Source organism: Ipomoea nil, unplaced genomic scaffold (genome assembly GCF_001879475.1).
Source record: "Ipomoea nil cultivar Tokyo-kokei standard unplaced genomic scaffold, Asagao_1.1 scaffold3025, whole genome shotgun sequence".
Taxonomy (NCBI): Eukaryota; Viridiplantae; Streptophyta; class Magnoliopsida; order Solanales; family Convolvulaceae; genus Ipomoea; species Ipomoea nil.
This window is the reverse complement of record NW_017619453.1, coordinates 708,341-732,750: the sequence shown is the minus strand read 5'-3', so window position 1 is coordinate 732,750 and position 24,410 is coordinate 708,341. Positions and strand designations below refer to the sequence as shown.

At 37.8% G+C, this 24,410-nt stretch overlaps 3 protein-coding genes and 1 long non-coding RNA gene across 4 annotated transcripts; all 4 read right to left on the bottom strand.

Moving 5' to 3' along the window:
- Positions 1-7,818: 7,818 nt before the first annotated feature.
- On the bottom strand, positions 7,819-9,795 carry LOC109163403. The gene is made up of 3 exons (XM_019312146.1): positions 9,461-9,795; positions 8,171-8,884; positions 7,819-8,044 (listed from the first exon to the last, which is right to left on the bottom strand). The coding sequence occupies exons 1-3, from the start codon at positions 9,793-9,795 to the stop codon at positions 7,819-7,821; spliced, it is 1,275 nt and encodes a 424-aa protein (XP_019167691.1).
- A 1,810-nt stretch (positions 9,796-11,605) lies between these two features.
- On the bottom strand, positions 11,606-13,445 carry LOC109163443. Its single transcript, XR_002051271.1, has 2 exons — positions 13,223-13,445; positions 11,606-12,126 (listed from the first exon to the last, which is right to left on the bottom strand). It is a non-coding gene; the product is annotated as an uncharacterized LOC109163443 (long non-coding RNA).
- Positions 13,446-14,559: 1,114 nt separating this feature from the next.
- Positions 14,560-15,625, bottom strand: LOC109163436 (cytosolic sulfotransferase 17-like). The gene has a single exon (XM_019312183.1). It carries the CDS (start codon positions 15,515-15,517, stop codon positions 14,576-14,578), a length of 942 nt encoding a protein of 313 aa, XP_019167728.1. The 5' UTR covers positions 15,518-15,625; the 3' UTR covers positions 14,560-14,575.
- A 3,104-nt stretch (positions 15,626-18,729) lies between these two features.
- LOC109163439 (cytosolic sulfotransferase 17-like) lies at positions 18,730-19,727 on the bottom strand. Its single transcript, XM_019312186.1, has one exon. The coding sequence runs from the start codon at positions 19,689-19,691 to the stop codon at positions 18,765-18,767; it is 927 nt and encodes a 308-aa protein (XP_019167731.1). The 5' UTR covers positions 19,692-19,727; the 3' UTR covers positions 18,730-18,764.
- Positions 19,728-24,410: the final 4,683 nt, after the last annotated feature.

Genomic DNA, 24,410 nt, shown 5'->3' with positions numbered 1-24,410 from the left:
AAGGCATAACAACAGTCATAACCCAAGATAAGTAATCCCCAATATAAATCCCGTAGTCACATCCCCCAAGATACTCATAATCGCAACTCATCCATAACGTAACACATAGCACACTTTGTTGGCGCCACAGGACCAATCGCATGCCCATACATGAGGGTCAGCGCATATAGCTCTGACACGGCCCCGCAGCACCCTGCCCCGTATCGCAACACGGAGGGGTCGATCGCAACCGACCGATGAACCGCAGCTCATCATAATGTTTGATCGCAACCAAACAGTGGACCGCAGCCCAAGAGAATGTCATCTGACCGCAGCCAGGAAAGAGGACGAACCGCAGCTCGTATATAAACGTTTAATCGCAACCAAACAGTAGACCGCAGCCCAAGAGTATCAATCTGACCGCAGCCAGCTTCTGAACCGCAGCTCAGGATAACCAGTCCGATCGCAACCGAATTGGGATAACACACACACATAACACATAGCAAGCACCTGCAACCCACATTACACATTGGGAAGGGGGATAAAACGTATAACGAAACCTATGCGTGATCCATCACATACTAAGAATAGTCCTAAGGGGTTCATACTTCTTCCACCTAGGTCAACGGGATACCAATTCAACTAGCATGCAATATAATAGACTCATAAACCTACGAACGGTACCCGAAACATCAAACTAGACATACGCACGATAAACGGGGTCCGTTGGGACACCACGGGGATCGGGGAAACATCAAACGGGGAAGCCGGAGTCCCAAGGTGGGATAAATTCCAGCGGGTAGCCGGTGGGTGGGGGCCACCCGCCGGCTGCCCGCCGGAATTACTGTTCCGGGCAGCGGGTCGCCGGCGGGCAACTGCCCGCCCGCCGGCCACCCGCTGCCAGGCGGTGGTTCACGGCGTCGGGTAGGTGGCGGGTCCCCTACCCCCCACTGACTTCTTTTCAACAATTACGCCCCGGGAACCGCTATGGAACCTGGAACCATGCTTAGACACTTTACGACGCAATTAACGACAACACGTAGACAATTAACGGATCAAATACGAGAAACGAGCGACACGTAACCTATCATGTTTTCCTAAACATAATCAACACCCAAACATGCAATTTCCCACCCGATGATCCAAGAATCAAAGCATACGGTACAACCTAGGGTTCTAATCGCTTTTATATCAACAAGAATACGATTCGTCTTCTAATTACAAGATTCGGTAAGAACAACACATAATCATCAAGGATACCAATTAATCACCAAGAAAATCATAATCATCAATAACAACACATAATCATCAAGAATCCCAATTAATCATCAAGAACATCATAATTATCAAGAAACTCCCAATATCAAGATTATCAAGATTCCCCATGGAATCATTAAATCAACATCAATAATAATCACCATAATTTCGCCATTCACAACAATATGGGGGGGAAACCCTAAGGGGAAATCATAACTATGAAAATAGGTTTTGTTGAGACATGGGTTACCTCTTAGCCTTAATTAATTCCTTGGCTATGAAGGATCTTTCTTTAAGCTTTCTTGATTTCTTGATTTCTCCTAGGGGAATTCTTGGAGCTCCTTGGGTGGTGGGAGATTATTGTGGTGGGGATTCTAAATGCCTTTAAGTTCCCTATTTATATGCTATGGGGTTTAATTCTCCTAGGATTAGGTATTGGGCTTTAGGGATGAGGGTCCACGGACCATGGTGGGCTTAATACTAATTAATCATTGTGATTTATTTCTATTCTCCCTGGTTGGATGTCTAATTAATTAATTGGTTTTAAGACTCGTAACGCGGGGTGTTACACTCTCCCCCCCTTAACAGGAAGCTTCGTCCCCGAAGCTTGGCCCTTGGTGAAAGGTTTTCTCTTAGTTACCTGGTGTGAAAAGTTCGGGATACCGCTCCTTCATCGAGTCCTTAAGTTCCCATGTTGCTTCTTCGGTCCCGTGATTGGTCCAGAGGACCTTCACCATTTCTATGGCTCGGTTCCGGGTGTTCCTCGTCTTGGTGTCCAGGATTCTTACGGGTTTCTCTTCGTATATCAGTGACTCGTCGAGGTCCACGACCTCAGGTTGGAGTATGTGGCTTGGGTCGTGTATATACTTCTTTAGTTGTGATACGTGGAACACGTTGTGTACTCGCTCCAGTTCGATGGGTAAGGCGAGACGGTAGGCCAAGTCCCCGATTCTTTCTATGATTTCGTAGGGGCCGATGAATCGGGGGCTGAGTTTCCCTTTCCTTCCAAACCTCATTACTCCTCGTGTGGGTGAGATCCTTAGCCAAACCTTGTCCCCGAGGTTGAATTCGGCTTGTTTCCTCTTTAGGTCGGCGTAAGACTTCTGGCGGTCTTGGGCGGCCTTCATCCTTTCCCGGATGTGTTTAACCTTGGCTATGGTGTCTTGTAGGTATTGGGGGCCCAGTGTTACCGGGTTGACCATTTCCTCCCAACACAAGGGGGTTCAACATTTCTGACCGTATAGTGCTTCGTAGGGTGCCATGCGAATACTCGCGTGGTAGCTGTTGTTGTATGAGAACTCGATGAGGTCTAGGTGTTCTTCCCACGTTCCTCGGAAGTCGAGCGTGCAGGCTCTTAGCATGTCTTCAAGGGTTTGGATGGTTCTTTCGGTTTGACCGTCTGTGGTGGGGTGAAAGGCTGTGCTTAGCTTTAGTTGCGTCCCCAACGCCGCTTGTAGTGATTTCCAGAATTGCGAGAGGAACCTGGAATCTCGGTCGGACACAATGTTTCGGGGAACTCCGTGGTATTTCACCACTCGATTTACGTAAGCTTGAGCTAGTTGCGTCATTGTCCATGTTTCTTTCATGGCAATGAATCGTGCTGTCTTGGTCAGTCGATCCACTATGACCCAGATTTTATCCTTACCGGTTTTCGTTGGGGGTAGCCCTCCGACGAAGTCCATGGATATGGAATCCCACTTTCCTTGTGGTATTTCAAGGGGTTGTACGAGTCCCTTGGGTTTGCATCGTTCGGCTTTTACCCTTTGGCAATTCAGGCACTTGGCCACAAAGTCTGCGATTTCCTTTTTCATATTCGGCCACCAAAACGGTTTCTTTATGTCTTGATATAATTTGTCACCGCCTGGGTGAACGGAGTAAGGGGAGTTGTGTCCTTCCTCCAAGATCCGCTGTTTCAAGTGGGGGTGCGTTGAGGGTACACACCACCTCCCTTTGTAGCGGAGGCTGCCGTCTGGGTGTGCTTCGAAGGGGCCCTCTTTCCCCCGAGTTAGGTCGTGACGGATTTTATCTAGTTCCGGGTCCTGTTGTTGTCCCGATTTGATTTCCTCGAAGAGGGTGGGCACGGTCTGTGTGTTGAGTAGGTAGGCATTGGGGCGAGTTTGTCCCTGCTCTACTATTTCCAAGTGTAGCCTTTGGAAGTCCCTGTACAGATGGTCCGGTAGGATCCACGTGGTGTTGAGGGAATGGTTCATCTTTCGGCTTAGGGCATCCGCCACCACGTTGGCTTTTCCCTCGTGGTATTGAATGTCTAGGTCGTAGTCCTTTATGAGTTCCAGCCATCTTCGTTGTCTCATGTTTAGGTCCTTTTGGGTAAAGATGTACTTCAGGCTCTTATGGTCGGTGTAGATCTTGCATTGTACCCCATATAGGTAGTGCCTCCAGATTTTCAGTGCGAATACGATAGCGGCCAGCTCGAGGTCATGGGTGGGGTAATTCTCTTCGTGGGTTTTGAGTTGCCTGGATGCGTAAGCTATTACCTTGCCCTTTTGCATTAGTACGCATCCTAACCCCTTCTTGGATGCGTCGCTGTAGACTTCAAACTCTTCCGATCCGGAGGGTATGGTTAGCACGGGTGCCGTGGTTAGTTTATCCTTTAATTCTTGGAAGGCCGAGATGCAGCCGTTGTCCCAATGGAAGGGGGTTTCCTTTTTCATGAGCTTAATGAGGGGTTGGGCTATCTTGGTGAAGTCGGGTACGAACCTCCTGTAGTAGCCTTCTAGACCTAGGAAGCTTCGGACTTCCGAGAGGGAGTTCGGCGTGGTCCATTCTTTAACGGCGCGAACCTTAGCGGGGTCCACCCTAATCCCCTCTTTGGTTATCACGTGGCCCAAGAAGGCTACACTGTCTTGCCAGAATTCGCACTTGGAGAATTTAGCGTAGAGTTGGTTCTCCCTGAGGGTTTGCAGAGATATGCGAAGGTGCTTCTCATGTTCTTCTTTATCTCGGGAGTAGACTAGGATGTCGTCAATGAACACAATGACGAAGTCATCCAGGTGAGGTCGGAATACTCGATTCATGAGGTCCATGAATATGGCAGGCGCGTTAGTGAGGCCGAACGGCATTACGGTAAACTCGTAGTGGCCGTAACGTGTTCGGAAGGCCGTTTTCTGTATGTCTGGTTTGGCCACTTGGATTTGGTGATACCCGGATCTTAGGTCGATCTTTGAGAATACCCTTGCCCCTTTGAGTTGGTCAAATAAGTCATCTATTCGGGGAAGGGGGTACCTATTCTTTATAGTAACTTGGTTGAGTTCCCGGTAGTCGATGCACAGGCGCATGCTCCCATCCTTTTTCTTAACGAATAGTACCGGTGCTCCCCATGGGGAGGTGCTGGGTCGGATGTACCCCTTATCTAGTAGTTCCTGGAGTTGCGTTTTCAGTTCCTTCATTTCCTTTGGTGCTAGCCTGTAGGGTGGTTTAGAGATCGGGGCGGCGCCCGGTATGAGGTCTATGGTGAACTCGACTTCTCTGGCCGGGGGTGCCCCGGGAATTTCGTCTGGGAAGACGTCGGTGAACTCGTTTACCACTGGGATGGCTTGTGGTTCAAGTGTTTTGGCGTTGAGGTCTTCGACTGAGCATAAGAAGGCCTCGTTTCCTTGGCCCAGATACTTCTTAACTTTCATCATGTTTATCAGCTTGATTCCTGAATCCGGGCGGGCACTGCGGTACGACACCCTCTTACCGTTTGGTCCTCGTAGGACCACTTTCTGTTCTCCGCACAGGATTTGCGCTTGGAACTTCCCTAGCCAATCCATGCCCAAGATTACTTGCATTCCATCTAATTGAAACTGGATCAGGTTACTGGGGAATTCCACCCCTCGGATGGTGATCATTACATGCTCGTACATGCGATCACATTTTATGACCTCGCCTGAGGCCACCTTGACTTGGAGTGACCTTGGTGTTGGCGTTAAGGCCGAGCTGGGCGGCGAACTCGGTTGCTATAAACGAGTTGGTAGCCCCCGATTCAAATAATATGGTGGCTGGGGTGGCGTGTACTAGGAAGGTTCCGGAGACTATGTTGCTATCTCCGATTCTGGCCTTGCTTAGGGTGAGGATCCTTCCCCGGGTAGTCGGCACGATGGTTTGGTTAAGTGGGGCGGTTTTGGGGTTCTTAGGTCCCTTGGTGAGAATTGGATGACTTTCTTCGGGTTTCCTTTTATACCCTAGTTGCGTCCCTGGGGGCGGGTTCGCTACCTGTTGTAGCTGACATGCCTTGGCATAGGCTTCTCCGAGGGTCTTCGGTTCATAGGTGGCCAAGGCCCTCTGGTGTTCGGGCTTAAAGCCTGTTAGGAATTTCCTGACTTTGATCCCTTCGGTGGGTACTAGCTCGGAGGCGAGGCGAGCCAGTCGCCAGAATCGTTGGTAGTATTCTGAGACCGGGGCCGTCCCCTGTCTTAGATTGAGAAATTCCTCGCACATGGCGGCTTTCAGGTGGTTGGGGTAGAACTGTTCTCGTAATTGCGTCTTTAAACCCTCCCAGTTGAATCCGGGGTCTTGTTCGTACTTAGGTCCCTCGCGGGCCCACCAGCTGTCGGCCTCGCGCCTGAAGCAGAAGGAGGCTATCCCGACCCGGTGGCGTTCGGGGCATCGGGTGGTCTTGAACACCTTGTCGAATGTCTCGATCCATTCCTCGAGGGTTGTAGGGAGCCACGAGCCTATAATATCTAGGCTCGGCTCGAGCTCAATTACTAAACGAGTCGTTCGAGCTCAGCTCGAGCTCAATTTTGACCGAGTTCGAGCCGCTCGCGAGCTGCTCGGCTCATTTACACCCCCTAAATGAGAATGAAGAGCATGACCCTCTATTAAATTGGAAGAAGAAAAAATGAGTGGATATTATTATGACCCCTATTAAATTGGAATCATAAACAAGAATGGAAAATCTAAGATTGGTGGATACGAGAAATGCGTACATGAAATATTGGACCCTGGAGAAGGAAATACGACATTATAGAGACTGATTATCTGACTATTGAAATTCGGACTTTGGTAGTCCGAATATTTTAATTTTTTTTTTGTTCTTTTTTGTTATTCCCGATTCTTTTATGCAGAAATAAATGGACGCAAATAATGATAACTAATCAAATTTAGCAATATTGAAATTCGGACTATGATAGTCCGAATATTTTCAATTTTTTTTTGTTCATCCCGATTCTTGTTTGCGGAAACAAATGGACACAAATAATGATAACTAATCAAATTTAGCAATAATTTGGTTGATTTGATTAAAAGTAAAAAATTATGATTGTAATAGAATTCGGACACCAATAATCTGATTAATATATATATATATATATATATATATATATATATATATATATATATATATATATATATATATATATATAGAAGAGCGCTCATATGCGGCGAGGTCTTACCGTGCAGCGGTGCGGTCAAATTCCAGAATACACCAACAGTGTTAACAATATGCACCAACAGTGTAATAAAAACACACCACAATGAAATGCAATAAAACATCACAAAATACACAACAGACTCAAAAAAATACACCATATAACTCACCACCCTCAATGGTGTATTTTCGAACAGTGTATGGTGTTTTTACTCACACCTAATGGTGTGTGTTTGGTGATGCAGGGCTCTGTTTACTCTGTTTTGTGTGGTGTATTTTCCTAACGTTGATGGTGCATATTTGTTGAACTATTGGTTTTGCTGCACCGTAAGAAATAGTCGCACCGTAAAACACTGCCGCACCTGAACCCGCGTATATATATATATATATATATATATATATATATATATATATATATATATATATATATATATATATATATGATTCTATTCAGATACAAACAGTGCTTAAAATACAAACAGTGTGGATTCATCCGGGTCGTTGGTTTTTTAAGTTGGGTGTACAGGTTTTTTAAGTTGTGTGTTATATTATAAGTTAGCACTCCGTGTGCCTATTGAGGGAATGCATCTAATCCGTTCATCTTAGCAAATCTAATGGTTATTTTTTGTCCGCACGTTTGTATTTTAAGGTAGTTTTCATGTGAATGCAACCCTATATATATATATATATATATATATATATATATATATATTTGTTCTTCCCATTTCATGTTTGTGGAAATAAATGGACTCCCAAATAAGCAGAAGGTTCATGGTCAGTATGTACAAGGTTCGTGCTCAGTATGTAGAATGTCCATACTTCATATCATAATTACAATTTAGATGAAAATTTTGGATAATTATAAATAGAAACAAAGCATTATTTTATTGATGATTCAAAGTAGGACAGTGTGGGGAAGAATGAATTGTCCTCAGACAATACTTAAATCTTCTACTTCGATTTGAACCCAAGTCCATTTCATTTGGATACCTATGTGTTCGGCGTTGTCCTCGTTGATTTGGTTGCCCAGCAAAATTGGTAGAAGTAACTGGACCGGTACATTGAGTTCTTTCGTCTACTAGGTAGAAATTTCCGGCATAACAGTTCCTATAGTTTTGTATAGAGTAAACTTCTGGCACTAATGGGGCAAATCTTTTCCCTAGGTAATTGCATGCTGCAATCACATGTGCACATGGTATGCCGTTCACGTTCTACAATCCACAGTTACACGTACGTTCCGTCAGGTTAACTTGAAAGTGATTTTGTTGACTTTGAGAGACATAACCAGTACTTAGGGCAACACCATAGATTCCGAGGGCGTCATTGAAACTTTGAATGCTTGCACCACATGCTTCATTGTTTCGAGCTGACAAATCATCGGTAATCTTTGTCGTGAAAAGCAGTCCGTGTTGCTGCATCCCATCTCCCGCAGTACACCTGTCGGCAAACATAGTCCGTAACTTGTGAAAAGTCATTCAGACTATTGCTGTGACAGGTAACATCCGACAACACTTTAGTGAATTATTTAGTGACTCAGATGGATTGGTTGTCATAATGCCGTACCGGTTACCATCGTCGTGAGATAATGTCCACTTATCTACATCAATGTCGGCAAGATAGGCGTATGCAGCCGGCCATTTAATTTGGATTGCCTGCATGTGTTGAAGGAATTGATTCCTCGTTACAGCAGTACCAACTTCCCATACTAATTTTCGTAACCGCCTATTTCTGGTCACCCTTGTCATGACATTGCTGCGAATGTGACGAAGGCAAAACCGGCATTTGACACAGCCTCCCTTCAATTGTTGCACGGAATTGAACGCCGCATCGATTCCAGCGTGTCTATCCGAAATGATGCACATTGAATTGTGATGTGGAAAGACATGTTCGGCCAGAAGTCGAAGAAACCAAGTCCAACTGGCATTATTTTCGGAGTCAACGATTGAATATGCCAGTGGATAGATTTCCTTGTTGGCGGTATATCCGCAGGCTAGTAGGAGATGGCCTTTGTATTGGTTGTACAAGTGGGTACCGTCAACACAAATAACAGGGATGTAGTAGCAGAAGCCATCAATTGCGGGCTTGAACGCCCAAAATGCATACAAGAAATTCGCGTACCCTGTACCCCTTTCTACGTTCAGTGTGCACATGATTTCCACAATGGTTCCAGGATTGGAGAGTTGCAACTGCCGGCAGAATTGGGGTAACTCATTGTACGAGTGTTGGTAATTCCCGTACTGCATTTCAATGCATTTGTGTCTGGCATACCATGTTTTCCTGTACGAAATGTCCACACCATATCGTTGTCTCACATCCACTTGGATGTGTTTTATTTTGTACTGTGGATCCGTAGTGATCTTTTGAATGATTAAATCGCATATTATTGAGTTGGTGCACAGTTTGTCCGCGGCCCCTGGTTGTATTGAACTGTGCACTCGTGGGGTTGAAAGAACTTTGTGACCTGTCATTCAGAAGATCCCCATGCAATTTATTTGCGGATAATGTCACAGACAAGATGGTGTTGAGTTATAATGTGGACAGGAGACCTTCCAATTTGCAATTTTTTTGTGATTGGTGAAGTAGTCCCGCTTGTGATGCATATTGTAAGTTCCTACAGCTTTTTTAAGCATTGAAAAATCTGGAAATACCATTCTGACCGCAATAACATTTTTGGAGGGGTCGTATGAAAACGTTTCATCATCGTCTCTCTTAGTAAAGCCGTAGGTGAATGCAGTTGTTGGCGGTGGTATTGGGGAGTGTTAAGATGGGATAGTAGAATCTGGCAATCATTGACCTCGACCTCGATTCATTTGATTGGTTAGATTCATTGAATCGAAGTCAAATGGAACAGACTCCTGTATGTCTTCGTCCTCCGTACTTCCTGAACTCTCGGATGGTATAGACTCATTAGGTTGATAAGTGTCATCACTTTCTGATGAACTTTCCACCATTGTTGACGAAGATGGAAGTTCCTCTGGTGGATCGACATCGTTTACTCCGAATCCGCCACTATAAATATCTTCTATCTGAACGTACACATGTAACTCTCCATTTGGCAATGTTTGTCGTATGAAGTATTCCCAGTCTCGTTCGCGCGCAATGTGTAGTAGATAGTGTGTGCTACCCATTGTAGCATCCACTATCACTCTTCCAATCAGCTCAACATTGTCCTCAATGTTGATTCTCATTGCTTGTCGATCATTAACTCCATAGGAATGAGTCCAATATTTGATGGTATTGGAATAACTACTTGAGCATGAAGTGAGTAATTTATCTGTAGGGGTGCCCCACTAGTTTGTATTTCCACACCCCAAAAAATGAACATATATGTAGATATAGCTGCCATTTTAATAAAATTGCAGTACGAGAATAATGAATTGGCTCTTTGTAGATATGTGTTTTGGAAATTGTTTTGAAAGAAATGTATTATAAAGATAGAGAAGTATTGTGGTCCAGTTGTGGGGCTCACTTAAGTTGTTTTTATAGTAGTGTGGTATGTATCCGGGCGTAAAAAAAAAATTTAAATGTTGATATAATTCGGACTACAAGAGTCCGAATTAACCCATTTACATGTCTCAATCAGCTTTAGTTGGTTTCTGATAGTGTAGTCACTATAAAAAATTACTTTTTACAAAAGTAATTTCGACTTGTGGTAGGAGACACCTAGTATTTGAATTTTTTTTTCTCTTCTGATAGTGTAGTCACTATAAACAATAACTTTTTACAAAAGTAATTGGAGTATGGTAGGAAATTAGGAATGGCACACTCTTAGTCAATTTTTTTTTTCTCTTCTGATAGTGTAGTCACTATCAAAAATTACCTTTTACAAAAGTAATTGGAGTATGGTAGGAAATTAGGAATGCCGCTATCATTTTATTTATTTATTTTTTGTTATTTTCGGACTGATAGGTTTTTTCATTTTGGTTTATGCTTAAAAAACATTAAACTTATATACATGCAAAACAACAATGAACTAAACTCATACAAATATTTATTGAAACATTATGTTCACTTATTTTGAAAGTAGATGTTTAAATTCTTTAATGATTGCATCCACTTTCATCGCATGCTCGTGATTCTCACGTGCGAGCCGAGTTCATCTTGCATACGAGCTAAGATTTTCTCATTCGAATATGCGTTTGTATTTGGTACGGTGGAGCCGGAACTTGAAGAGGAAGTAGAACTGCATGCTCGAGAATCATGTCGTTGACAACTTATGAATCTGTTGAAAACTTGAATAGCTTCATCTCTCGAGTTATATGATTTATACAAATTATCGCTAAAACGATGCACTTGACTTTTTGCATCCTCCCAATTGTCATATATCCCGGGTTGGCGACCAACAAACACAACATACGTTTTACCCTAGTATTAAACATATGTCTGGTTAAAGACGGGACTTAAAGAAAAAAATAATAAATTATAACGTAGCATAGAAATTGTTCTGAAGAAGATGATGAATGCTTTGAAGTTGTAGAATAGGAACTGCAATCTGAGCAATTGATCTTCAATTTGAGCACGTAGCAGTAATGTAGAGTAGAGTATAAATAAGCCTATAAATCAGTACGAAAAGATCTAGGAAAAGATATTAGTACAGAATATATTCCCTAACGTTGCTTCTTCAGATTTGAATGTCATGAATAAGTTGTTTGGAACAACTTTTTATAACGAATATATTCGCTGACATTGCTTGTTGAATTTGGAACGAATATATTCGCTGACATTGCTTGTTGAACTTGGAAAGAATTTATTCCCTTAGCTGTTGGGGAAAGTCGGACAATATATATATATATATATATATATATATATATATATATAAAGTTGGACCACAATGGTCCGGCTTATACATTTCCGTGGTCAGATTTTTGTAAAAGTCAGACCACAATGGTCCGACTTTTAGAGTGAGAAATATATTTAAATATAGCGTGACAACAATGGTCCGATTTTTACATTTCCAAGACGAATATATTCCCTGATGCTATTACTATTGTCCATCAGTATGAGAAGACTATTCGTTGAATATGAAATGACTATTCGTTCAAATACATAATTACAATATATTTTATGATTCGTCATGCTATATCTCAAATCCTAGCAACTCAGTGCACATTAGTTTTACTTGTGCCTTAGTGCCAATTGTATCCTGCCCCGTCACTAAAAGTTCATCGACCTTTAGGCCAAATAACACTTCTACATCTTGAAGAGTTATTCCAACCTCACCGAAGGGCATGTGGAAAGCGTGGACCTCTGGCCTCATCGCTCTAAAAGGGTAGTAATAAGCCCATGATCCAACTGTATTTTTGTGAGTTGAGAAACACCGTAAAATCCAGAAATACGCAGCCACTTTTTCACTCTTTCATCATCAACGGCTGCACACCTCGTTACGGTATCATACTTAACATCTTTCAATTGGACGTCATAGTTAGAATCCGTCCAAATAGCTCTACTTCGGTGACGGCTTTGAAATGCTAGCGAACTTGAGTCTAGTAGCCCGGGGTGCACTCGTTCATTTGCCATAACTGTATCAAAACAAATCATAATACTTAAAAATTAAAAAATTTTCAACAAGTTCGAATAAATAACTTTAAGTCCGAAAATTGGACTTGGACAGACCGAAAGTCCGAAAATCGGACTTGCACAGTCCGAAAGTCCATAAATCGGACTGTGCTATATCGGACTTGCATAGTCCCAAATATTTTTTTTTAAAATCCGCACTTATTCAGTCCGGAAGTCCTCCATAGGTTTAAATTAAAAAAATTGGACTTCTACAGTTCGCAAGTCCAAATTTTAGTACAAATTATATGTCTAAATTATGAAAATAATAAGTTGAATCTACTTAATACATTTTTTTAACTAACGTGATCTATTTTTTTTTTTTAAAACACTTATGCACGTAATTGTTGTTTGTCCTATCACTTACCCAAAAAAAAAAAAAAAAAAACACTTATTACACTTAGTTGAATGCAACTCAATCACATAATTTTTTTACGTTCATCTCTTATTTTTTTTATACAACTAAGTGATTTTTTTTTAAACAAAAAAATATATAAAAACTGCATTTAAACATCAAAATATATATATATATATATAAAAAAAAATATATATATATATATATATATATATATATATATATATATATATATATATATATTAAACATCAAAGTCGGACTTGAGAAACCCGATTTTTTTTATAAAAAAAAAACTGCATTGCCACTACCGTGATCTTTAAACAACTAACGGGTGATCTGATTAAATTTGTTAAACAACTAACATCCTCTTTTCGTCTTTTTTTAATAAAAAAATATATAAACCACATTTAAAAAAATTACTACGAAAAAAATATACAAACTACGAGTAATTACAGTAGCTACATACAATATTTTTTAGTGTTTACTGCGTTAAATAAATGTTATAAACACTAAATACATCAAAGTTCAAATTTTTTTTTCCTAAACATTATTTTACCACTAAAACAAGAAATAATATGCTACAATGCGATATAATATACAATAAAACATCATAACGAAATAATAAATCTAGTAACTCAAATATAAAATAATTAAAATAATACTAACAGGTTTTGTTTTTTTTGTTTTTTGTTTTTTGTTTTTTTACCTGAAGATGCACAGTGTAGAGAAGATAAAGGAGAGCTTGGGAAGATGTTGTGTTGATTCTCATTTGATTCTTCAATGGGAAGATGCTGTGTAGAGAAGAGAAAGGAGGAATTTGTGTCTCCAAATGAAAAAAAAAAAATATATTTGTGAGTGCAGTCCGAAATGGGAAGAGAACAGAAGATGATTCTGACTTTATTTTGAAGTATATGGGAAGTTGAAGGTAGGGGTAGATGACATTTATTGTGAATGCGGTCCGAAATCTTGAATATTTGTAAGATAGGGGTAGATGACATTGATTTGGGGTAGATGAAATTTATTCTTCACTCAGCTTGGGAAGACCACCTGCAGCTTGGGAAGACAACCTCTCACCCATCACCTCAATGCATGTCAAATCATAAAGAGTACAAAATACAATTAAAAATTTATTCCTCACGAGCAAATAAAAAATAGTTTGCTAGGTAGAGATTGAGATATTGCGAAACTATTCAAAAACTAAATTTCTTAAAAAGAAAAAATGAATTGAGTATTAAATTTCATACACCGCAATAATTGAGTCCCTTATCATGAATTGGCCGCACTTAAAAATCTCCAAGTAGGACTTTCCTTATTCAGAAAGGCAAAATCTTTTGTCCTAAAATCATTATACTCCGATCTGATTTAACATGATTGAGGATGAATAAATAATTGTGACTTAACGTTCCATTAAGTAAAGTGTTCACAAGAAATTTTTATACTACAACTATCAAGACTTAAGCAGGATTTTCCTTCCGTGACGCCTCTACAATCATTAATAATTGATAGCTCATTTATTTATTTAAAAATAAATTTATCATCTAATAAACTGGGATTCCAGCTTTGCAAGCTGGCCATAAATTTAAAATTAATTTCCTCCATTATTATTTAATTAACATCTTCTTTCTCTCTTGTTTATCTACAATCCCATTTCTAGCTTGTTGTTGTAAAAGATTGAATTTTCAATCCCAATAACTTTTTGTGTCTGGCCTTGACCGAGCATATAAAAAGACTACACACAAGAAATTCCTTCACTTTGATAAGTTATTCCCACACTATAATCCGTAAAATTCGATCCTAGATCATTATTCTTAAACTTCACCACTCTGACCAATTGAACTGCCTATGCGGGTTGCTACAATTCCATTTCTGAGGCATAAAGGTTGAAGCCTGCCCCTGGGATTTCTAGGGGAATAGTTTAGAAGTTGATGGAGAAAACACACATGAATTGAATTGAAGAAGAATTAAAGCACAAATACAAGATTTAGTACAATCTTGAAATACATACATAGTGAGATCCATTTTTATATTTAACAGTGTTCACAGAAACCAATTAAAGACACTAAATCCCATAAACAAATCCTGCAGATTTGTGAAATTTCTCCTCAGTAAATGCATCAATTCTTTTGATAGCCTCATCACTGAAGTAATTCCTATGGTCATCCACCTTTGCTTGTCTAAAAAATGAATTATAAGGAGTTGGAAACCAAGCAGGACAATCCTCAGATTTGTTCACTTCATGATTCCTCAAAACCTCAAAGCTACAACACTTGACTATCTCCTCCACTTCCTTATCCTCCTCAAAAGGACAACCTAAAAACTCACCCAATCTTTTAACGTGAGTTTTCGTATCATCCTTTAACTCTTCATAACTAATAAAGAACACTTTACTAGGATTCTTCAAACTCGCCATTCTGTACCCCAAAACATGCTCGTAGTAAGGCCCGGCAGGGACAGTCCCACGAAGAAATTTCTCCATGGCTTCTTCCATCTCCCATGGCGCTTCCTCGGCCATCTTCCACTTATTCGCGAAATGCCAGAGGGAATTTAAGGTGTCCTTTGGGTTCCTGACAACATAAACCACACGACAGCCCGAGGAAGATTCCAAGGTTTTGCCGAGAAGTTGGTAAGGGATATGTGTGCTGAAGATTCTAGTGGTGTCTTGATCTTCCTCGGACGACAATACGTGAGTTGATGAGTCCGATGATTCTTGATGATCTCCATAGACTTGAACTTCTAGGTAAGGAACGAGGTCGTGGGGGTTGTTTTTGACCAGAGAATCAAGAGAGGAGCGATTGATGATGGAGAAAATAAGGGATTTGAGCCATGTGGTGCCGGTTTTAGGGAAGGAACCCAAGATTACGTCGCTGGGAAGTGGGTTGAACTCGGCTAGAACTCGGTGAATTCTGGGGATAATAAAAGGCATGAACCAGAAGCCATTGATCTGATGTAAGTGTTTATCTCCCCACCATTTCTCTTCTTCTGAGAGATTGATGTTCTCCATGATCGAGATTGATGACTAATAATGCAAAGCTATTTTAATGTTTATAGTGGTTTGGTTTGAAGAGAGAGATAAATTATCGTCAATGGACGACAACACATCATCATGTGATCCTTATCTTGGGAAGAATTAAAATAAGGATCCCAAAAATATTTTAACTTGCAAGATGATGTGTACATTGAAGTTGCATGCATTTTATATTTATTTTTGTTTTAATTTTACTTGCAAGCTTTATTAATTAGAAAGCTTTCTAAACCTTGGCAGCCTTTTGTGTATTTATTTATTAGTTATTTTATTATTATTTTGTTATTATATTTATAATATAATATGAAAGTGACCCACTTTTGTAAGTGAGAGAATATTGTAGGAATGTAGAGAAAATAGTGGAGAAATTGTAAATTTGATGATGTTGAAGTAGAATCCATTTTTGAAAGTGAGAATGTATTGTAGGAATAAGGATAGCCTAAGCTACCTAACATCTTTGCCTCAGATGCAGGCCTTGTTTGGTAATCAGCGGTTAGCGATTAACAGATTGTGTTAGCAGTTAGCAAATAGAGGATTGTATTAGCGAGTTTGACCAGCGGATTGTATCGATTTGTAACCATGTGGCTTGCAAGCTTTCTTAATTAGAAAGCTTGCTAGCAAATGGCAGCCTTTTGTGTACTTTATTATTATTTTTTTTATTAAATATTTTATTATTATTTTGTTATTATATTTATAATATAATATGAAAGTGGCCTTGGAACCACTTTTGAAAGAGAGAGAATATTTCAGGGATGTAGAAAAAATTGTGAAGAAATCATAAATTAAATTTGGTGATATAGAAGTGTGACCCATTTTTGAAAGTGAGAGTACGTATTGCAATGATAAGGATAGCCTAAGCTACCTAACAACATTGCCTCACATTTTTTTTTTTTTGTGGCCTTGTTTGGCAATCCGCAGTTAGCGGTTAGCAAAAATGGATTGTATTAGCGGGTTTGACTAGCGGATTATATGAGCGATTTATAAAAAGATGTTTGATAAAATTAACTATTTAAGTTACCGGTTAACATGTAAAATGGTTTAAAGGGTATACATATATTTCACAAAAAATAATAATAATAATAATAATAATAATAATAATAATAATAATAATAATAATAATAAGGGGAGTCGTGCGCGGCGGCTCCCCTTTGTTTTTTCACTTTTCTCACATCAATAGTAAAAGTGAGAAAGGCGTCTTGAGGCTCCTATAAAACGAGCCTGGGGTCTCTAGGGGTGTGCAAATTTCGTATAATTTTCGGTTAACCGACCGAACCGACAAAGTTCGGTTAACCGTTTTCTAACTGAACTTTTTCGGTTCGGTTAATGGTTAAAGGAATTTTAAAACTTCGGTTAACGGTTAATTCGGTTCGAAAGGTCGGTTAACCGAATTAACCGAACGGTTAACCGAAGTTTTTAATATATATACAAATTATAATATAAATATAAATACTAATTTGAAGTTAGGTATGTTTGGAGTTTATAACTAATGCTTTTGTATATTTTGTTATGAATTTATTATGATATGTATTTTATTTTAATTGGATTTATTATTTTAGGTGTTATTTTTAGAATTTTAAATTTTAGCTTTAAAAAGTTCGGTTAATCGGTTAACCGAAAAAAAATTTCGGTTCGGTGAATTCGGTAGAGCAAACTTCGGTTCGATTAATGTTTAAAGAAAAAAAAAAACTTTGGTTAATTCGGTTCGATTAAAACAATTCGGTTAACCGATTGAACACCCCTAGGGGTCTCCATTAATTTTAATCGTGCCTATCCAATTTGGTTGGGCATGGAAATGAAGAGCCTTTAAGACTCCTTATAAATGAAGCCTTAAGGTTAAAGGATCTTGAGTAGGGATCATTATGCTGTGCATCCGTATGCACCATGCATGGTGCATACAGATGCAAAAACGACGTCGTTTTATTAAAAAATGCGCATCCCACTTTAAGAAAATATTAGTTTCGATTCTGGAATTTTAGTTCATAGATTCTGGAATTTTAGTTCATAGATTCTGGAATTTTAGTTCATTGATTATGGATATTTAGACGTGAATCGAAACTGATTTTTTTCATTTATGCTGGATATTTAGTTCATTCATTATGAATATTTAGTTCTTTCATTATGGATTTTTAGTTCATTCATTTTGGAATTTTAGTTCATAGATTCTGCAATTTTAGTTCATCGATTCTAGAATTTTAGTTCATTGATTCTGGATATATAGTTCAAATTATGCACAATATAATGTTGTTGCTGGGAATCGAAATGAATTTTTTTTTTTTTTAAGTGAGACGCGCGATTTTAATAAAACGACGTCGTTTTTGCATCCGTATGCACCATGCATGGTGCATACAGATGCACAGCATAATTTGCCTAGTAGTTTATTTTATTATTTATTTATTTATTTATTTATTATTTTTTTAAGTAAGGGCGTTTGGTTTGGAGCAATCCGTTGCTCCAAATCGCTGATTTACCAAACAATGACTTTGGCATTTTGACCATGGTCAAAACGTCAAAGTCATGCGGATCTGTCAAAATTTTGGCGGATTCGCCAACAACCAAACATGCCTGCAATCCTTATACCATGGATATATCATGGACCAGGGTTCACACTGCTCTATGGATCCTAGTACATGTGTATGTGTCTTATGTTGTGAGTTTTTATGTCTTGTGTTATGGAATTCTGTACCTTTAAGAGTATGAATTCTGTACTTGAAACAAATTAGTAATTGTGTCTTGTGTTGTGAAATTATGTACCTAATAAATCAGATTTGAAAAATAAGTGAATATATAACATGTTTATGAATTATGTACCTTGCTGTTTCGATTCCGGGTTCATAATGCTATGTGAACCTTGTTCCTTGATATATAAATTGCCCCTTACATGTTTCCCATCATCAATTAAATTCTTGATTAATGTTACTTGAAATTATGCTTGGAATTTAGTAAAATAAAGCATACCGAAGTTTTTTGGATTGGATAATATAAAATTGAAGTACACAAAAGGTGGGGACCTAATTTGTTGTCCTTATTAACTCCAATCGAAAGTCCTAACCAAGCACTATCAAGATCAAATAAACTGATCTTCATGTAAGCTCTACTAAATTGACATTATTAGAGAATGAAATTAACACAAAGATTGAGTAAACTCACTCACTCACTCACTCTTGAAAATTAAAGCTTACATTTTTATTTTGAACGTTGTTCAATAACCGACTGATTGATGAAGACACTAAATCCCATAAACAAATCCAGATTTATGAAATTTCTCTTCTGTAAGTGCATCAATTCTTTTAATAGCATCATCACTGAAGTGATTTGTATAGTCACCCACTTTTGCTTGTCTAAAAAATGAATTATAGGGAGTTGGAACCCAAGTAGTATATTCCTCGGACTTGTTCACCTCATGATTCTTCAAAACCTCAAAGCTACTACACTTGACTATCTCCTCCACTTCCTTATCCTCCTCAAAAGGACAACCTAAAAACTCAGCTAATCTTTTAACGTGAGTTTTCGTATCCTTCTTTAACTCTTCATAAGTAATAAAGAACAAATTCCCAGGATTCTTCAAACTCGCCATTTTGTACCCCATTACATGCTCGTAGTAAGGTCCATTAGGGACAGTCCCACTCACAAATTTCTCCACAGCTTCTTCCAACTCCCATGGCGATTCCTCGGCCATCTTCCACTTATTCGCGAAATGCCAGAGTGAGTTTAAGGTGTCCTTTGGGTTCCTGGCAACATAAACCACACGACAGCCCGAGGATTCCAAGGTTTTGCCGAGAAGTTGGTAAGGGATATGTGTGCTGAAGATTCTAGTGGTATCCTCCGATGAAGACAGGTGAGTTGATGAGTCCGATGATTCGTGGTCTCCATAGACTTGAATTTCTAGGAAAGGTACGAGGTCGTGGGGGTTGTTGTTGACCAGAGAATCAAGAGAGGAGCGATTGATGATGGAGTAAAGAAGAGATTTGAGCCATGTGGTTCCGGTTTTAGGAAAGGAACCCAAGATTACATCGGTGGGACGTGGTTTGAACTCGGCGAGCACTCGGTGAATTCTGGGGATAATTAAAGGCATGAACCAGAAGCCATTGATCTGCTGTAAATGGTTATCTCCCCACCATTTCTCTTCTTCTGATGACAAATTGCTCTTCTCCATAATCGAGTTTAATTTGATGAATAACAATGCAAAGCTATTTAAGTATTTATTTATAGTGGTTTGGTTTGAAGAAATCAACAGACAGCTCATCATCATGTGATCATTAATTATATCGTGTATCGCACGTACCACACATGTTACTCTGCATGGATACACATAAAATTGACTGAAATGTGACACTAGGTTCGTGCAATTCCCCAAATATAACGCTGCTGAAAATTAAACGAAATTATAAAAAACACTTTTGAGAAATGCGTTTTATCACATTTCCGGTCAACACATAAAATACAAATGAGACTTGCGTTTCTGGAGAAACGCAAATCCCACTTGAGGTTTTCTTATTATTTTCGCAAGCTGCCAGCCATTACTTCGCTCTTACTTTTGTGGAGTACCAAAATTATAGAGAGCTGCCATGCATGTTTTAGAGAACCAAGATTTTTGAAATATGCCCACCGCCCACATCCTCAATTCACAAGACAGACGCCCACATAATCTGCCATTAACAAAAAAATTGCCCATCGCCCTCCTTCACTACTAACAACGAAGCTTTGGCATCATCTCTCCAGACTCATTTTGGAGTTTGTTCTCGCCGGAACGTTGGTGTCTTGGTGACAGATGGGTCGACATCGACGATGCTACCCGGCGACGGCTTCGGGCGAACGGGAAGCCGGCACGGTGGAGCGGCGATCGGTGGTGGTCTGACAGAAGTGTCGATCGTTACAGGTCATGGTGTGGTTGCCTTCTCCTTCACCAGAGAAGCGGCCGAAGACCCAAAAAAAAAATTAAAAAAAAAGAGAGAGAGAGAGAAACGCAAGTAGTATTTGCGTTTCTCAAGTATGTGTTGACCGGAAATGTGATAAAACGCATCTGTCAAACGTGTTTTTCATGATTTCGTCCAATTTTCAACAGCCGTCATATTTTGGGAATTGCAGGAACCTAATGTCACATTTCAGTCAATTTTCCTACACATAAAATTTACTATTTTTATGTACTTTTGACATCAAATTTATATGATTTTGTGCTAGTTTAAAGCAAAGTTTGTGCTTATTTAATTTCTGAGATACCGTTGTTCTCCATAGTCGAGATTGAATCAAGGACAACACATCATCACGTGGACTTACCGTGTAGCCAGGAGCGGATCTAGAAACTTTCTTCAGTGGGAGCAAAAGAAAAATAAAATGAAACACTTAAAAAGGCTGAGTCATAAATATAGTTGACTAGGGATAAAAAAAATACATTAAAACGCGAAACAAAAACATAGTTCAAATAGAAATTACATTATAAATCAATCATCTCACTATTAATATTTAAAAGAAAACCCCAATGTTGTTACATATAAAGAATCCAATTAGAATTAAAAATTAATCTCATAAATCACAATTTTAATTTCATTTTAATATTAAAAAAGGAATGTCAAAAAATAAAATTTAGAAAATCAACACCCTTAAAATTCGAACCCAAAAACACTTCACACACTAACACAAACATAACCATCTAAAGTAACATATCCTTTAGTTCAACTTTTGTACATCTAGTATTTATAAACATTTAATATGTATATATGAGGGGCCTAAATATACAATATATACACAAAGGGGATGGGGTGGGGGGAAGGAGGCAGCTGCCCCCATTGTTGATCCGCCCCTACGTGTAGCGCAAGTGCCTTCCACCAAATTAAACTAAGGTACCTAACATCACTATCTCAGATGCAATCCTTATGGCTTATACCATGGACCAGGGTTCACAGTACAGGGCACTGTGAATCCTAATGCATACGTATGTGTCTTATGTTTTGAATTTTTATGTCTTATATTATGAAATTTTGTACCTGAAACAAATTAGTAATTGTGTCTTATGTTACTAATTTTTGTGTCTTGTGTTTTGAAATTATGTCACTACAAGAATGTTAACATTTAGTGTCATTTTTAAAACGTCAAAAAAAAATTAAAAAAAAAGTCAATGTATTTACCGACGAAATAAAAAGGTCACCCAGATCGTCGGGTTAGCGGCGTATGAAAATGTATTACTGAAGAAATTATGTTTTCGTCACTAAATATTACTATTACCGACGTTTTTGCATGGTCTTGATAATGTCATGGAATACAAACATTTTGGAACGAAAGATAAAAACGTCAGTAATAGTTTGTGACGAAATAAATTATTTCGTCAGAAAATGTGACTTTACTGACGTTTTCCATAAAATTATGTTTGTCATGAATAAATTTAATTGGCGACGAAAATTTAAATGCGTCAAGAAAATAAAATTTATTGATGATTGTGTATGTTATTATGCCTGTCATAAAAAAAATGCTGATGAAATACCAATTTGTCAATAAAAATACATTTACTGATTTTTTCGTATTCGTAGTCATCACTAAATTAGTAAATTTTATAATTTTTTTTTAATAATTGATGATAATTTACACATAGATGTATCTAAAAAGGTTTACACAAACAATTTCATGTAATTGAAATAAAATATATTAGCATCAATGTCAAAAGAGAATCCAAAGCTAGTATGTTAAACTCAAAAACTGAAATTTTATAAAGACAAATAATTAAAATTTTCAAAATCTATGAAAAATTTCAAGAGAAAATCACTATAATTTTAGATATCAAGTATTTCATCTATAGCAATATGTACCTTGTTGTAGATCAAGTTGCAATGTTGATGTAGCCATATATATATATATATATATATATATATATATATATATATATATATATATATATATATATACTGCAGCTCAAATTCATAATTTTAATTTTCTAAGAAATAAGAACACCACAATTGTGATAAAAAAATTAAAAAATAAAACTAAAAGCAGATCACATAAGAATATTAGAATACTATCGAAAGGAACTCATCGTAAACGGCAAAAAAAAAAAAAAAATCAGTAATGCATGTAATTGTTAGAGTCCCTTCGTGCCTTCAAAAGTAATAGCGTAAATAGCTGTACAATAATGCCATTCGACCTTCAACTCCAAAAAATACACCCTTCAGAACAAAAAATAAATAAACAAATAAAATAAGTGTGTAAGAATAAGATTTGCAAGTTTCACCCAACATCAATTTTATTGTAAAAACATAAACTTGATATTACACATTAATCTTAGCTATGTACTTTATCTTGTAATTCACAAAAAAATACCATCCATTGAATTAATTCTGAAAAGAGAGTACAAGGTATTAGACATATTGTCATATTGTTAAAAATTCAACTCATTAATTCAACATATCAGTTAGTTTTGGTTGGATCTTTCTGCTACTAATGCAGCAAGTAGTTCTTCATATTGTTGAAACGTAACTTCATCTTCAAATCAGAAAGTTTTGTCTTCAATTGAGAGTTCTCATTCATAGTTGTTTTCATTTGTTCCTCAAGATGGGATGTGTTTGCTCGAGTGGATCTAGATGTTTGTGGTTTTGGTCCATTCGCCATTCCTTTGATATATCCGGATCGTGCGCCCATTGCAACATCATAAACTTGACCAGCAGTCATTGGATTTCCATCTGATGCTGAAGTCTTGAGCATGGTGATCATCTTTTGCTGAAATATTAGATATTCACTCAAACACTGAATATTAAAGATAATTATGTAAACAATAATATTTATGCAATGACACACATAAGTCTCCTCTGCTTCAGGTGTAATCCACTTGCCATTCTTACATCGCGTGAATTTAAATAAAGCAATCCTATCAGGCATAAAACCACCTTCCTCCTTTTGCCTCTGTGTGAAATATCAAATATAGAAATATTATTTAAAATGTATAAATATCGACTTAACCATAAGTAAAGTTTAAAACATACAAGTTCATTAAACACCGGTACAAATGCAACAAACCCTTGATTATGTGACATTTTCTGCTGACTACGACACAAAAAATTTATCATGCAGTTCACATATAATATCCATCATCATAACTTAGTTATTGTATTGAAAATATAAATGTTAGATATATTTAATAAAGAAACTAACCTGCACATTCCCTTTGGACCAATAATCACAAAGTTCATTTGTTAGGCCTTTTGGAACATGTAACTTGGCCTCAGTTGTAGGGTCATATTTGAGGAACTGCTTGTAAAATTCATGCTTGTAATTCCTATAACGAACTTTGAAAATGTTTTTTACACATTCAAAGATGCGAGAATCATCTCGAAAATTAACAACATCTAATCTTATCTAAAAAATCAATGTTTAGAAGTTTAGTTAAGAAATAATATTACAAAGAACTTGTTAATTAACCAAAGCTATATTTTTTAATAATAGAAGTTCTGGATAAGAGCTTTGTTAAATACTTTACAAATTTTGAATTGAAATACAAAACAAATAAATTTAAAGATATCTACAATATGAAGATATTAAATTAAATAGAACACTTCAATTCTATCTAATCTTCTTTAAAATCTAGCCACAAAATTTTCCCTCCAAAGTGTGAATGCATTTTGATAGAAACAAGATTAGCAAGTATGAATGCATTAATTGTGTTGGTATAAGTATTTATACATATTTTTTTTGAAGTTATTATGTGTATTTATATTTTATAAATTATATTTTATTATTATAGCTTTATCTCTATCTCTATCTCTATTTCTATAATGAAGTATGGAAAACAATTTATTGTGTTTAAATTTATTGGTAAAGTTTTATATTTAATATAATTTGTGTATATATTCATTTAAACCTCAATTATAATTAATTTGACTCCATATATATA